Source organism: Lissotriton vulgaris, chromosome 8 (assembly GCF_964263255.1).
Source record: "Lissotriton vulgaris chromosome 8, aLisVul1.2, whole genome shotgun sequence".
In the NCBI taxonomy this organism is placed as follows: domain Eukaryota; kingdom Metazoa; phylum Chordata; class Amphibia; order Caudata; family Salamandridae; genus Lissotriton; species Lissotriton vulgaris.
The window spans coordinates 843,690,728-843,705,607 of NC_141696.1; the positions used below are offsets into that span (position 1 = coordinate 843,690,728).

Here is a 14,880-nt window from a genome sequence, read left to right on the forward strand (position 1 = left end):
CGGTATGCTCACTGACAAGACTACTTTTTTTTGGACATAATTTTATTGGCATTTTTATTTTTACAAAGACAGATTGTGTTAGGATACATTTGATTGGACTGCATTTCTTGCATTTTACATCGTTGTACATTACTATCCTCACATAAACTGGACATGAGCCCTGTCTTTATTAAGGTCCTACTTTAAACAATTCCTATATAGAACTGTGATACGAAACTAGGGGTACGTTCCAGGGATCCAGGGTACATATATCAGACGGGGTGTCAGGGCGGTATGCATCTCGCTGGTTGATATGTCTTTGTGCTGCTGGGGGGGCGGGGGGGGGGGGGGGTTGGTCCAGCACTGACGTCTTGTCTGCGAGTCTTGTGCGGTGCGTGGTAATAATAATATCGAGGAACGTTACATGTATGTTGCAAGAGGAGAACCAGTGTGTGTGCTTACGGTCGGGTCTTGTGACTGTGGGTCCACCGGGGTGTGTGGGGAGACAACTGAGTCATCGAGGGTTGGTGGCTGTTTGAATTGGTGCAGGAATAGGGTCCACTCCATAGAAATTTGGCTTTTACGTATCCCCTTCACCTGCTCCTCCCTTAGTGTGTCCTCCTCCGCCGTTGCCCATTTGTGTACTGCTCCCACCCATGCTGTGATCGGGGGACCCGTTGGGGATTGCCAATGCATGGCTATACTCCTTTTAGCCAACAAAATTGTGAGGGAGACAAAGCGCATTGAGTCTTTGTGTTGCTTCTGTTTCGGGAAGATACCTAATGCAAGGCTTCCCAGGTGTTCAGATATGTGAGCCCTGTGAGATCTGTAAGTGTCTTGTGAACATTGTGCCAATATGGCTGTAGTGTGGAGCAGGTCCAGAACATGTGGTGAAAGTCTGCTTCCTGTGATCGACATCTGGGACAGAGGAACTGGGTATCCGGGTAAAATCTTTGGAGATGTGCTGGCGTTTGATACGCCCTTTGTAGCATATAGAATTGTATATTTTTAAAACGTGCATTTCTAGACACCTTCTAGACACCTTCTTTGGGTATTCGAGGGCCATCTCCCATTCTTTCTTGTGTAGTTGGCACCCTAGTTCTTCCTCCCAAGTGACCCGCAGGGCCTCCAGGGGTCTGTTTGTAAGCTCCCGGATGGATTTATAGAGCCATGTGGTCAGATGTCACCCCGTCCCCATGTGTATGATCGTGTGGTTGACCAGGTGAATAGCAGGCTCTCCCGTTGATAGGTTGTGGTACAATCAATAGGATTTGGCGGTGAAGTAGAAACTGGCCAGGGGGAGATCATAGTCATCCATAAGCTGGTGGAACTGTCTAAGCTGTCCGTCTTCAAATACAGACTCTATTTCGGTTAGGCCGCAGTCCGTCCATGTGTGTAGCATGCTAGTTGTGTAATATTTCTCATGTTTGGGCCAGCCGACTATTGGCAGCAGAGGGAAGTATGGAGGCTTCCCTGTCGACATACAGTGTATCCTTTGCATGCATTTGCATGCCACGACTACTTGTAATGGGTATGTGTGCCTCGGTTTAGTGCCTGGCAGTAGCAGGCGGTGGAGTTCAGGGATGGGTACCTAGCCGGTGACTGTGCATGTTTCACCTATGCGTTTGCTCGCCGTCCAGTAGCACAGCCACTGTAATTGGGCTGCCAGGAAGTAGGACTCAAATGACGGTGCGCCCAGTCTTCCCTGTGTAGTGGGCAGTTGTAACTTTGTTAATGCTATCCTACATCTGCCTGTTCCCCATATGAGTGAACTGAGGAGCTAGTCTAAGTCCCAGAAGAATGCTCTGGGTGGGATTACCGGCAGATTCGTGAAGTGATACAGTACCGCTGGACTATTATCATTTTAGCTATAGCCACACGGCCGATCGGGGCTAGCGGGAGGTTCTTCCAGAACCTGACTGCAGATCTGATTCTGGCCAGTGCTCTGGGGTGGCTGCCTTCAAATATGTCGGCCAGGGAGTGGTAGAGACGGACCCTGAGTTATCTGGGAGCCCCCGCACTCCAGGTCACTTTCTGGTCACCCAGCCAGACATCACGAGGGGGGAGGTTCGGGTGTAGTGGGTAAACCGTGGATTTGTCCCAGTTTACTCTGAGCCCAGAGGCTTCTGCAACTTCCGTCAGTGTTACCCAAATGGGTGTTAGGTCCTCAGTAATGTGTCAAATGTATAGGAGAAGGTCGTCAGCATACATGGAGACACTATATATGGTATCCGCTATGGGAATGCCCCAGTGTTCCCCCACCCGTCGCAGCAGTATAGCTAGGGGTTCTACAGCGAGGGCGAAGAGTAGAGGCGAAAGTGAGCAGCCCTGCCTCATGCCTCTCTATACCACAAATTCTGGCGATATGTATCGGCCTATGCGAATACGTGAGGTGAGCTTGGTGTATAGGAGTTGTGTGTATACCAAGAGGGTGGGACCGAATCCTGCTCGTTGTAGGACCGAGAACAGGTATTGCCATGTGAGGGTGTCAAAGGCCTTCTTGAGGTCTAGGATAAGGCAGGCTGCTATGGGGAATGCGTCACCCACTTGATCTTGGATATGGAAGAGTCAGCGTATATTTTGGGACGTGTGTCTATAGCGTCAGCATCTCTGATTTAAAAACCGTGTCTAATAGTGAGTATGGTGGGAATCACTAGGTGAAAGGGGGGGATATATTTTTGTGGGTGTCTAACACCAGCAAAACTGGAGAATGGTCGGAGAGAGTACGGGGAGCACTGAACATTCACAAACTTGATCGTAAATCTTCCTAGCCACCAGCCAATAATCTATCCCAGTATGTAGGTCATGAAATGCAGAGTAGTGTTTGAAACCCCCTTGTTTGTGCAGCGCTGTTGCCAGACATCGCACAGATGTAACTGTGTCATTGCATGCCCAATAGTGCGCGCCGTCACAGTAGTGCAGCATTCCAAACCAACCGACCTGTCTTGTCGTGGGTTCAACGCGCAGTTAAAGTCGCCCCCCCCCCCAGAGTTGATTCCCCCCGTATTCCTGCATCCTGTCTAGCAGTTGCATAGTTAGGGCCATATAATTGGCCAGTATCAGGTCCGCACGTTTCCCCTTACTTCTTGAAATCGCAAACCTGCCCTCCTGGTCTGTGACAAGCGGCGACAGTTTTATATTAGATTTCGAGTTCACCCATGTAACCACCCTGCGTGCATGCGATGTGAAGCCTGCTGCGTGTATGTTTCCCAGCAGTCTCCTGCTATGAAGCATGCTGCTGGTCAATGACAAATGTGATTCCTGTAGCAAAGCTATGTCTATGTTGTGCCTCGACAAATAAGCCATGACTTTCCTTACTTTCCTATAGTCATTAAGGCCTCTCACATTCCATGTAAGGGCCCTAAGCTTGCTATTAGTGGCCGCATCAGGTGTACCACTAGCTGCCATTATGATGGTTGTGTAATTGTTTGCCACCCATGTAGTGTCATGTAGTTGTAATAAAAGCTGTGAATGTCGTGCCAAAGAACTGCGCTGTCAAGAACTTCATTTCTCGTTAGTCTCTGTGTCCCCCTCCCCCCACCCACGCCAAGCATACCCCAACTCTGCTGCGGCGGAATGTCCCCAAACAATTCCCAACAATCATATCTGAATTCACATCTGATGATAACAATCAGTCCACGAATTTGGCCTGTCTCAGAATGTGGTGTTCACTCGTGGGCCGATGCTGCCAGCCCTGTTTAGTTACTTAACCTTATTAGGTTATACGCCTATTACCGCCCATCATCAGGCACATCTGGAGCATCAGGTGTTGTAATAACTTTACCCGTCATATCCAAAACACCCAATTATAGTGGTGCCTCCACCAGCGTGCTCCATGCAATCTGTCTAAACTTATAAGTCACTACAGAAATTATAAGCAGGTCTATAGTTCTTGCCCCATACCCACTGTCCATACCACTGCAATTCCAGTGAAGTACAAGCAACCCTCATTGCCCCCCATGCCCCCATCTTAGCTGTCAGCGTGTCTGTCTCAGATGTTAGTCCTGGTCATCAAGGCTGCCTCCGGTCGCCACCTCTAGGCCAATCCACTGTGTACTGTGCTGCTGCTCTTTTGACCACTCTGTCAGGGCTTTCTGCAGAGATTAAGGGTCTGTAAAAATCCTGGATCTGCCCTATCTGTTAACACGCAGTCTCACCGGGTACAACATGGCATAGTCTAATTTTAGTTCCCAAAGCTAACGCTTGAGCGGTGTAAACTGCCGGCGACCTTCCTGCACACGGATTGTAAAGTCCTGGTAGAGTGAAATAGCTGAGGCCTCGTAATGCAGTGTCTGTTTCTCTTGTGCCGCCCTCAGTGGTGCATCCCTTACTCTGTAGTTCAACAACTTAGCAATGATACGCCTCGGGGGAGCCCCAGGAGCAGTCCTGGAGCCCAGCAAGTGGTGCACTCTCTCTACCACAAACATTGCAGAAAACGTTTCGCTTCCCAGCAAGGTGACCAGTAGTTTTTCAACAAAGAGCTCCATGTTCCCAATCTGGGTGGACTCTGGAAGGCCCATAATTCGTATGTTGCTTCTTTGGAACCGCGCTTCTTGATCTTGAAAAGTTTGCAACGCCTTCCCCATCTGCTTATGTTCCGCATCCATTTCTGTCTGCGCCTTCTCTACCTCAGTAACTCTGTGCTCGGCCATGTTTAGCCTTTCAACTTGCTTTTCCATTCATTCAGACTTTCTATCCATATGGTAGGATAGAGAATCCAATTTGGTATCAATAGATGACAAGCTGTCCTGCAGGCTTTTCTCCTTGGCAACAAGCATTACATGGATATCTCCTTCCACCTGCTCAGTTGGCTTCTCCTGTGTGCCAGGCCCCCCCTCTGGCATGCTCTCTCTCGTCCTGGGTTTTCGCTGTTCAAAGGTTAGTTTTGGCTGTGCTTTATCCACCTTACCCATCTTGGCTGCGCTATCAACAACAGCTGCTGGTCAAATCCGCTATGTGGAGAGCAGCTATCAGACCCTTGTGGGTGTCTCTACTTTCTCAGCCTGACGCTTCGACAGGAACACAGAACAGGCTCCAGGTTTTCTACAGAGTCTATATGGCAAGCTCCCCAGCAGTTGCGGCCCTATAATTGTACAAATGTGTGCTCTATGGCTAGGCAGGCACAGAGTCCCAGCGACTATCCCCTGCTGCAGCACACTCAGTGTATATTGCTTCTTCTCTGACCGCGTCCAATGCCAGGTATCATTTATCATGTGTGCCCTGACTGGCAGTGACGCTATCTCGCTCTCAGCCGCTTGCAGTGCAAGTCTCCTGTGCACCAACTTCACAGCATCCAGACCGCGTGGACTCTCAACCTCAAAGCGCAAGTACTCTCATGTGATTACGCCTGGGTATGCTCCATAAGCTCACGAAAATTAATTGCTGTTGCGTGGATTGTGTAAGACATGCAGTGCGCCTCGTATCACTCTCTGGAGCTATGCACCGTGGATCGCTGCAACCCTGCTCCGCAGCAGCTGCTTTTCACCTTCCTGAGACGCCAGGCAGAAAATCAGGCACAATGCGCTCTGTAGGATCTCTTGCCCACAAAGTGCTGTGCCCTCGACTCAGTTGTTGTGTCCCCAGCCCCTCAAGCCCAGCCCCTCAGTGCTGGAGCTGCGCCGTCTTAATGACAGAATCTGCTTCTCTACTGGGAAGTTCTGTACTCACAGGGGCACCCCTTGCATATTACGATCCAGGGAACTGGGCAGGCTGAGGTCCGCTCCCGCCCAGCTGTCTCGCTAGTGATGCCGCTTCGCGGTTGCAGCCGCAGGCTCCGTAGGAGTCTCCCAGCATATCTCTTCTACCAAGATGCCGCACGTCCACACAGCTCTTCCAGTTCCAGGCAGGGCGTAGTGCTCAGTTTCACTTTTGGCCCCGTGACGCCATTCTAGAACGCTGCCTTCTCTCTTGTTCCCCGGCAGTTGTAGGCGATTTGGTCATTTGCAATGTCTATCCGAGCATGGAGGGCACTTAGCAGCTCCAGTAGTGAGTAGAGTCTGTCTGCATAGATCGCCCTGATGCAGGATACTTGAAGGATTAATTGATGGCGCGACAGAGCTCTCGTCTTAGGCAGCCATCTTCGGCACAGGCAAGCTCGGCCCCTTCACCTCTGTTAATGTTCCCACACTGGCAAAACTAAAGTGCTTGATATCAGACCAGATTCTAAAAGCCCTGCTTAACCTCTTGTAAAAAACAACTATTTATCAATTCTTATGATGACCGAACATGAGCAATGCCTAGTCAAGCAAAAAAAATCATGGATGCAGATGAACCATCCAATGTTTCCTCTGCCCTTCATCTGAAGAACATCTTGTAAGACCACTTGGTATGGCCTCAACTTCTCTGTACCCCATAATCTTATCGGGAAAAGGAATGGTCTCAACTGGGTGATAGATTCTATGTCTCTCTAAAGACCAGATCTCAAGGGGTGTACTCAGTGCTAGAAGGCAGCACAATAGTCCTTCACAAATCAATTTTCTGTCTTTTTCTGTGTGAGCACAATTATAATTCCCCACAGTTCTGAGTCATAGACTGTCATAGTCCTCTTTCCAGGAAGTTACATAAGGTTTGGACCTATGTACCTCCATAACTGAAGGAATAGTTCGTCCCATTCGCTCCCTTGAAAATCAGGTAGTTGCCTCTGCCCATTGCAGCAGAAAAAGTTTACATTTGGAGAGTTGTTTCAGAACCCAACTAATGCAAAATAGTCTGTTTCAGATTCTCAAGATACAGTTTGCTTCTAAATGCTGTGTGAAGTTTTTGCACCAAATCTTGGATTTTCGGATAGTCATTGTCATGCCACATATACAGCAGAACCCTGCAGATTTGTCATTTAGCTTCTGCATGTCCAGTGGGATACAAGATACCAGGAGTGAGTCATCAGCAATTAAAAGGGTCTCGATAATTGACCCAGCTATCACAATGGAGTGATTAACACAATTCCCGATGTACAACGTGACACTTTTAATATATATAATTAACAGTACTGGGCCAGCACACACCCCTGTCTAGCACCAGAATTCACTGAAATTAATGTCGTGGGCTCACCATTTTGGTCCCATCTAATGTTTACAAATTTATTAGAAAGGAACCAAATTATTTAATTGTGGAGCCCCTGTGAAAATCACTTTTACTGGCAGAACTCCCACATTAGATAGTTAGATATAATGTAAAAGGTATTTTTTAAACCAATGAAGGTCACATGCAGGGATTTGTTTTCACGACAATATATTGGTCCCCATCCAGAGAAGTCTGAGCAACTGATCTACTGTATTGACTTTCTTTAAAGATCCTGCTTGACAGTGTGAAATCTTGTTGTGTGCCATCATCCATTTTCCAGTCTAATAAGAAGTAATTTTCCAAAGACTGTTAAGTACTATTGATGAGAATTATTGAACAGTAGTTATCAGGGTTATTCCAGCATTTTTCTTTCTTAATTTGGAGCAATCTCTGTCCTCAACCAAGATGCAGGAACATTTGCCTTTTGCAGGGTAGAGCCATAGTGTAATTCCCCAAAACTGAGGTACTGATTTATAGACTGTCGATTGGAATCTTATTTGGAAAGCTACCTATCCCAACTTCTATGACTGACTAGCATATTGAACTCACTATTTGGTAAGTAACTCAATATTCGCTTGTTTTGACATCCCAGGATTTTATTGGAATAGTCCTTTTTGTTGTTCATCCCCCCTACTGTGTCTCAACTAATTATGTTTTGTGTCATTTGTAAGCCCTTTATACTCCACTATTGACTATATGCACAGTCTCCTTGCTTTTCTTCTTTTCTCCATTTAAGAGATCTTAAAGGTATAACACTTGCCGTCATACCAGGGGTATGAAATGTGTGGTGTTGGAGCCTGAGTCATTGTAATTGCATGTAATTGTAATTGCATTTATATAACGCTTACTACCCATGATGCATTATTGGAGCGATGTACGCGGGGCAGCACTGTCATCTGGAACCAAGGTTAGTTGTTAGTCTAGTATTCTTGGTTATTTTTTGCTACTGGGATTAGTCTTGGGTGCCCAGAGAAACCTTTCCAGTAATTCACTTCAGTTTCATTGTGATGATTTAAATTAATAGGAGTTATTTGTGATCATTAGTGGGGGCATGTGACACATGCACATAGTTGGTGGGATTAATAAATAAGGCAGGAGAAGTTAGGTATTTTGAGGGTGCAGGTGTCTGACTTTCAGAGGAGGAGAGGCTGTGAGCTTATAAATGCTTTGTGTGCAGGTTGGAGAAATAGAGTAATAGAGACTAAGGCAAACATGCACGTAACAGTGTAGGTTGTTTTCAGAGACAGAGCGATGATATGCACATGATAGAAGGGAAAGACAGGGCAATTAAAAGGAAAAGGTTATTCATGGCTATTGTAATTAAAAGTACTAACATTCCCAACAGCTCCTCGTGTAAGTATATAGACATATTGAAATCATGGTAGGAAGTAAAAAATATGTGTGTCATTAATATATTGGGGACTTTTGATGATGGTCTCAGTCCAACCACTCCCTGGGAGTGCCCTGTAAAGGTTGAAGATGATAGGGGACAAGATGGAACCCTGGAGGAATGCCACAGGGGATCGGGAGGTTCTGGGACAGCAGCATACTAATGCTGTAATGGGCCATGATGCAATTGTGGTAAATTCCCCAAACAACCCTATCCCTTCCAGTTTTATAGTAAAAGACAGAACTAAATGGGTTCTCAGTGATCCCTCACACCCCATGGGCCCTGGTGCCACTTCACCTCCAGGACTCTTAGTAGTAGCGCCACTGTTCTTATGAATATGCTGCGCTCTTCACTCACAGTTCATAAGTCTACTCAATATCAATAATTATCGATACAAACTTTTTGTTCAAGGAACTATGGGGCATATTAGCAAGAACCTCGTTAAAATTATCGCCGTTTTAGCAGCAGGAAACTGCCGCTCAAACAGCGATATTGGGCTTGCTAACATGCATTGTAGAATTCCAATAGAAGCCCAGGTTAGATGTGCAGGACATCTAACCTGGGCTTCTATTGGAATTCTATAACGCATATTAGCAAGCCCATTATCGTTGTTTGAGCAACAGTTTCCTGCCGCTGAAAAGGCGATCATTTTAACGAGGTTCTTGCTAATATGCCCCTATTTTCTCCAAAAAGTGCATAGTCTCTGCTACTTACTAGCATCCCGATAAGCAGCAAAGACAATTCACTATTTACATTGCAGTTTTTTTAAATATTCACTTCTTTCAGATCCTAAATCATCCATTCTGATTGGGAAAGCCTTCTGACAGAAATATAAGATATCACAGAACCACTGTTTAATCACAATTCAGAGATATAATCTGGGAACCACGACCACAAAGAATCATCCAGCCATGATGGGTCTCTTTGATCGGATTTTGATGGGTCTTCCTGTAGTTGTAAACAAAAGGTGAACACATAATCCGAAAACAAACAACCCAGGGTTACCCAAAGGAATACTGCATTATGCGGAGATCAATACCATGTCTCCAGTACGTTTTGAGGAGCAGAGCTCTAAAATTACCTCCGTTTTCTGGACCACCACTGATGAATTATGTAAAGAAATAAATGAAGTATCTAACGAATAGGGGTAGAAAAATAATATTCCTTTCTCATGTAACAGAGGCACCAGTAAAGGTAGGAATTTTATGAATACTCTGAGAACTCCAGTAATATTAACTGAGAGATGCTTAAAGCGAAACCTGGACATGGACCCAGAATAGACACAATCAGCCCTAAAGACTAATTTATAGTTTGACGGAAAGAGTTTATTCTGTTGGGATGGCGGAGGGTATGACCTCTGTCATCCTGAGGGACCTCCGCCCATCAAATTTAAAGTTATCCACTGGCCCTGTGGACAACTCTCTACATTGACAGAAACTGCTGTCATGGCTGTTTCTGACAGTGTTGGAAAGGTTTGATAAATGGTGCCGTCAGCCAATCAAAGTTTTTAAAAGTTGCTTGGTTTTGGAACTAAAGTCCCAAACCTGGAGTATGTTTTAAACAATATATATAATAATGACCGCTACACCTTGGGAGTTTTCTTACAGAGTGTCAGGTCATGATTGGTTTTTCCTGCCCCTTATCACAAGGTTTTTCCTGGCAGTGATGGACGATAATAAAAGACTTCCACCATTCACGCTAAATAGGGTGCACAGTGTAAAGTCCTTCCTCTGACCTCCCCTACATGGTCAGGCTGGTAGAGAAAGTATTCCGTTGACAGAGCCAATGGAAATTCCATAGACAGAATACTTACCATCTGCTCGACTTGAGGCAGCCAGACTGAGGGTTTGGCGGATAGAGTACCCTGTGTTGTTTGCAACGAGGCACTCTTTCTGCCAAACTTTAAATAAGGCCCCTTATCTCTAGATATAGCAGGTGGATGAAATAGACAAATGAAACATAACAGATTCTTTTCACTCCAAAGTATCGCCTCCCAGAAAGATCCGAGCTTGGAGTAATTCACATCTACTCATATAAAATTGCATCAAACCTATTCTTTCCAATATTTAACCTCATAGGAGCGTCAAACGTTCAGCGCCCAGTGCTGAACGTTCGAAGAACGAATGCTGGCCCATCGGCCAACGGTCGTGCGCAGCACTGGCAAGGTGGTGCTTGCGACGACCGTTGGCTGACGGCAGCACTTAAGGGGATAATATACTTTCAGTAGGCTTTGTGTCAGGTCAAAGCTCATGATTGAATGACATTGTTATCTATCACATCAAAAAGCACTATTACATGTGTATTGGCGGCCATCCTGGAATGCACTTTCTTTATTAGAAAATCTATTTCAAGATCGCTAATTAAAAAAAGTAAATTATGTTTGTGAGTGTGTGTATGGTAGAATGACTTTATAATATATGTTGTGTTCTGATATTATTTTAGTAAAACATTTTTTTTATTATAACAAAACAGGATATGGTTCAAAGTTTGCAAAATGTGTGTATTAAACAGATACAATAATTGAGCAAATACACAATTTCTATTGAATATGTAACTCTTATACCTAGACAGGTCACCAGCAATCTTTTTTGTGATGCCATTAATCCCTCAGGTGATGGGTGTCTGTAGTAGGGTGCGGAGACCTCTCTCTATAATGATAGTTGTGCTTAGTAGGATGTGGGGAAGGGACTGTGCTCTCCTTTCAGACTTCCTTCAGTTGATGGATGTGCATGGTATTGTTTTGGGAGGGCCTGGCCTCTCCTTTCAGATCAGTATTAGATGACGGGTGTACATAGTAGGGTGTGTGGAGCGACTGACCTCTCAGTTGCGACCTGTCTCTCTCATGATGGGTGTACGTAGTAGAGTGTGGGGAGGGACTGGGCTCTTCTTTCCCACCTCGGTCTGATGAGACCTCTTTCTGTAATGTGGTTGTGCATAGTAGCGTGCAGCGATGGACTGGCCTCTCCTTTTAGACCTCTCTCTCAGATGACAGATGTGTGTACTAGGATGTGAGGAAGGACTGCCCTATCCTTTCAAACCTCTCTCAAATTACTGGTGTGTGTAGTAGGGTGTGTGGATAGAGTGCCCTCTCCTTTTTAGACCTTTTTCACTCACATGAAGTGTGTGCGTAGTAGGGTATGTGGAATGGCTGACCTTTCTGCTGAGACCTGGCCAACACCAGGTGGAGGTGCCAGACAGCTATAGAGGAGATTGGCCCTGGTTCTTCCCCTTGGTGGTCACCTACCCAGCCGGACATTGGACACAGTTTCTCCCCGTCTCCCTGTTTTGTCTCCTTCCTCCCCCTCCTCTGACGAATTTACCTTAACACTGCTTTTTAATCCTATGTTTGATTATGCTTTGTAACAAATGTAACTTGTAACCTGTAAGTCACTGATCCTCATGTAAAGCGCTCTGATACCTACGGGTCTAGCCAGCGCTATATAAAACACAATAAATAAATAAATAATAAAAAAAATAAAAAAAACAATAGCTCAGCCTTTCAGACACAAGACCTTTTGACTTAGTCCTTGCTTGTTTAAAGATGGCCTCTCATAGAATGTTCAGAAATACCAAAAATGTGTTGGAAAGGGCAGTAGAGGAAACATGTTACATTGTCTCATTCTTACTGTATAAGGCAAGGACATCTTTTAAAAAGGGTTTGTTAGCTATGTTGAGGAAGGAGTCTGTGAAATTGATACATTCAAGGTGCAGGTTAATGTCTTATGGGGAAGCAATATGACAACTGTAAATAAATGTTATCATTTTTAAAGGGTAAATGATTTTACCATCTTACATTATGCACATCGCAAGTTTGGAAACAAAAGAGTTCATAAGCAAGTTGTGAGTTCCAGATTGTAGTTCTCCTTACAGATACAGCATTGCCTTTTAGGTAGTGAAACGCTCTAGATGAAGAATTAGGGCCAGATTTTGAGTTTGGTTGGCAGTGTACAATGCCCGCTGCCACCCAGAGGGAGGAGACTCGTTCTGCCAAACCCAAATTCAGGCCCTTATTTTCCTTTCGCTAAGTTTCAAAAATCTGCTTACTTCCCAAACTCAGATTCACATAGAGTGCTCCTGTGTTACAATACTTTTTCAATGTTTGTAGGATTTTTTTACCGTTATCTTAAAGGTTACAAGCAGTTTACAGAATATGAGACATAATATCCTATTTCCTTTTCTCGAAAGCGTAGGGATCACCTGATTTTATTATAATGTCCGGCATGACAATGAACCCACATTACTCTTTTGGAATGCTATTTTTTGTGTATTTTGAATTTGTTTTCATTGTTTTAGGGTGGCAAAGGCGCGCCCGGTGAGAAAGGTGATAAGGGGTCTCCGGTGAGTACAAACTAAAAACATTTGATTCGAAGAGATTTTTTCAGTTGCTTAACTTCTTAAGTTTTTAGAACAATGTATGCCTTATGTATCTCCTTCCGTCTTCAGCCTCCCGCTATAGACAAAGAAACAACTTTTACCAGGGTCACATATTTTTCCTCAAACAATGCTCACAGTATCGGCTGGTGTGGGGGCGGAGTGGCGGGTGGGAGGTGGTGGGGGTACGGGGAGGAAAATAGACAATACACATAAACAATAAGACAATTTACAAAGAACTTACCTGCCGCCCGACGCTTCTTTCCTTGTCCTGGTAGGCTCTGGATGCGGTCTCCCATGCCTTCCTCCAGGCGCTCTCCTGGGCTTGCTTGGAGGAAAGGGAAGGGAAGAACTTCCGCCCTAAGACAATGCAAAACCAACCAATGCTGGAGCAGGCTAACCCAGCACTCATTTTAAGGCTGGGGGCCTGCGGCTGCAATCCCTCGGCTGTTTCTCAGCTTTGGGATTGCAGGCTCTGAAGTACGCAGATCAGATTGGTCTGCTGTAGGCCCAGCCAATCTGACCTGTGCGCTGGCAGGTGGCTGCATTACTAGTGCAATCGCACAGAGGACCCCCACCCCTTCCATTGCGCTGTAACAGTCCGAGCTTTGGACACATTAATAAAATGGCATTTATTACCATTTTATCAATGTGTGTGCGTGCTGCACTCTCAGCAGGCGGGGCGACGATCCACAGCCATAATTGAGGAACCACTGCTGAATGCTCATCAGAAGGGCAAAGCTTACTTTTTATTGGCACCATATTTCTTCAGTCTCAGAATCTACTAGCAGCAGCACCATGGTGTCCTGTGTTACAAATATTCCCACTATATTTGTCACCACTTACTTTTTTGCCAGCCTCATCCAGAGCCTTGTTTCTATCCTTTTTGACCTCTTCACACAAAAAAGACAACTCACTCGCTTCCTTATTTTAATGTCACAATAATGAAAATCTTCATACAATAACCTGTGCCTGTTCTCTACATCCCACCATGACCCTTTAAAATGTATTCAAATTCACCATTGTGGATTCAGATGAATAACAAACATCTTGCGTTCTCTGCTTTCTTTTCTGATCTCTTCCCACCTTCTAACCCGCTGTCATTGGATCACCCATGAGCACCTGGCCCACGTAATCCCTTTAAAGGATTTATTATACTACATCTCCACGCATGCACTATTAGTTTCTTAACTAAAGCTTTACGTGCCTTGACAAAAGCATTGGGTTTTTTGATCCCTTTTACCTTTCCATCACAGGTTGTATATTTCAATATTGAGGTTAATAATACCGACCTACACATACATCAACTCTGATATGTTGACTACCATAATATAATCAATAAAGCATACATAGAGTCTAGTAGCTTTACCAAATCTGCTTACTTTGATGATACAGTGGTAGTTAGTATTGTGGAGTAGATACAAGTGAAGGTTGATATTATAACTCTGATGTTGTGACTCCACACTGCTTGATAAAATAGTCCACGATTTTGTTATGTCCTCTAGTGTTGTCATCGCCACACCTTTCATCTTTTCTAAAGTGATCATTTACCAGGTAAAATGCACAGCTCTCCATACACTTTTTCTATGATACCTAATGCTAAAACATTGTCCTCTAAATGCTCTTTTCCTTACTAACTAGGATAAGAGTCTTCCTCTTGCTCACTGCGGGCACTATTTCCAGTCCTGGACTGCCATATGATAAATTAACGCATCCCTGTGTGTTGTAGTCTTGCTTTGCTTCCATTGAACAAATTAGACATCTGAAAACTATGATTTCTAGGTGAAAAGTTCGGGACTGGAGACAGTGTTCATAGTGACCTGGCGTTAAGTGGCCACCCTACTCCTAACCTACTCCCACTCAGTCGTTCACCCAACAATGCCAATCCCTGGCAGACAACAGCAATATTATTTGTAGTATTATACAGCATTACCACCACTGTGTTTTACAAGGAAAGACCTTCCAATGAGTGTGAATCTTTAAAGCATGCTAATTGTTATATATTTCTTGGAAGATTCAGTGCCAACAATTTATGGTCGAGCTCTTGAACTGCACCATATATTACAAATGCTGCATTAATG

The 14,880-nt window shown here is 44.8% G+C and overlaps 1 protein-coding gene across 2 annotated transcripts in view; it reads left to right on the forward strand.

The window, feature by feature from the left end:
* The window catches only part of COL4A1 (collagen type IV alpha 1 chain), a 515,832-nt gene that overhangs the window by 288,003 nt on the left and 212,949 nt on the right, over positions 1–14,880 (forward strand). For both annotated transcript variants that reach the window (XM_086934756.1, XM_086934755.1), the window contains exon 14: positions 12,722–12,766. In XM_086934756.1, coding sequence (XP_086790882.1) covers positions 12,722–12,766 — 45 coding nt within the window. The remainder of the gene's footprint in view (positions 1–12,721; positions 12,767–14,880) is intronic.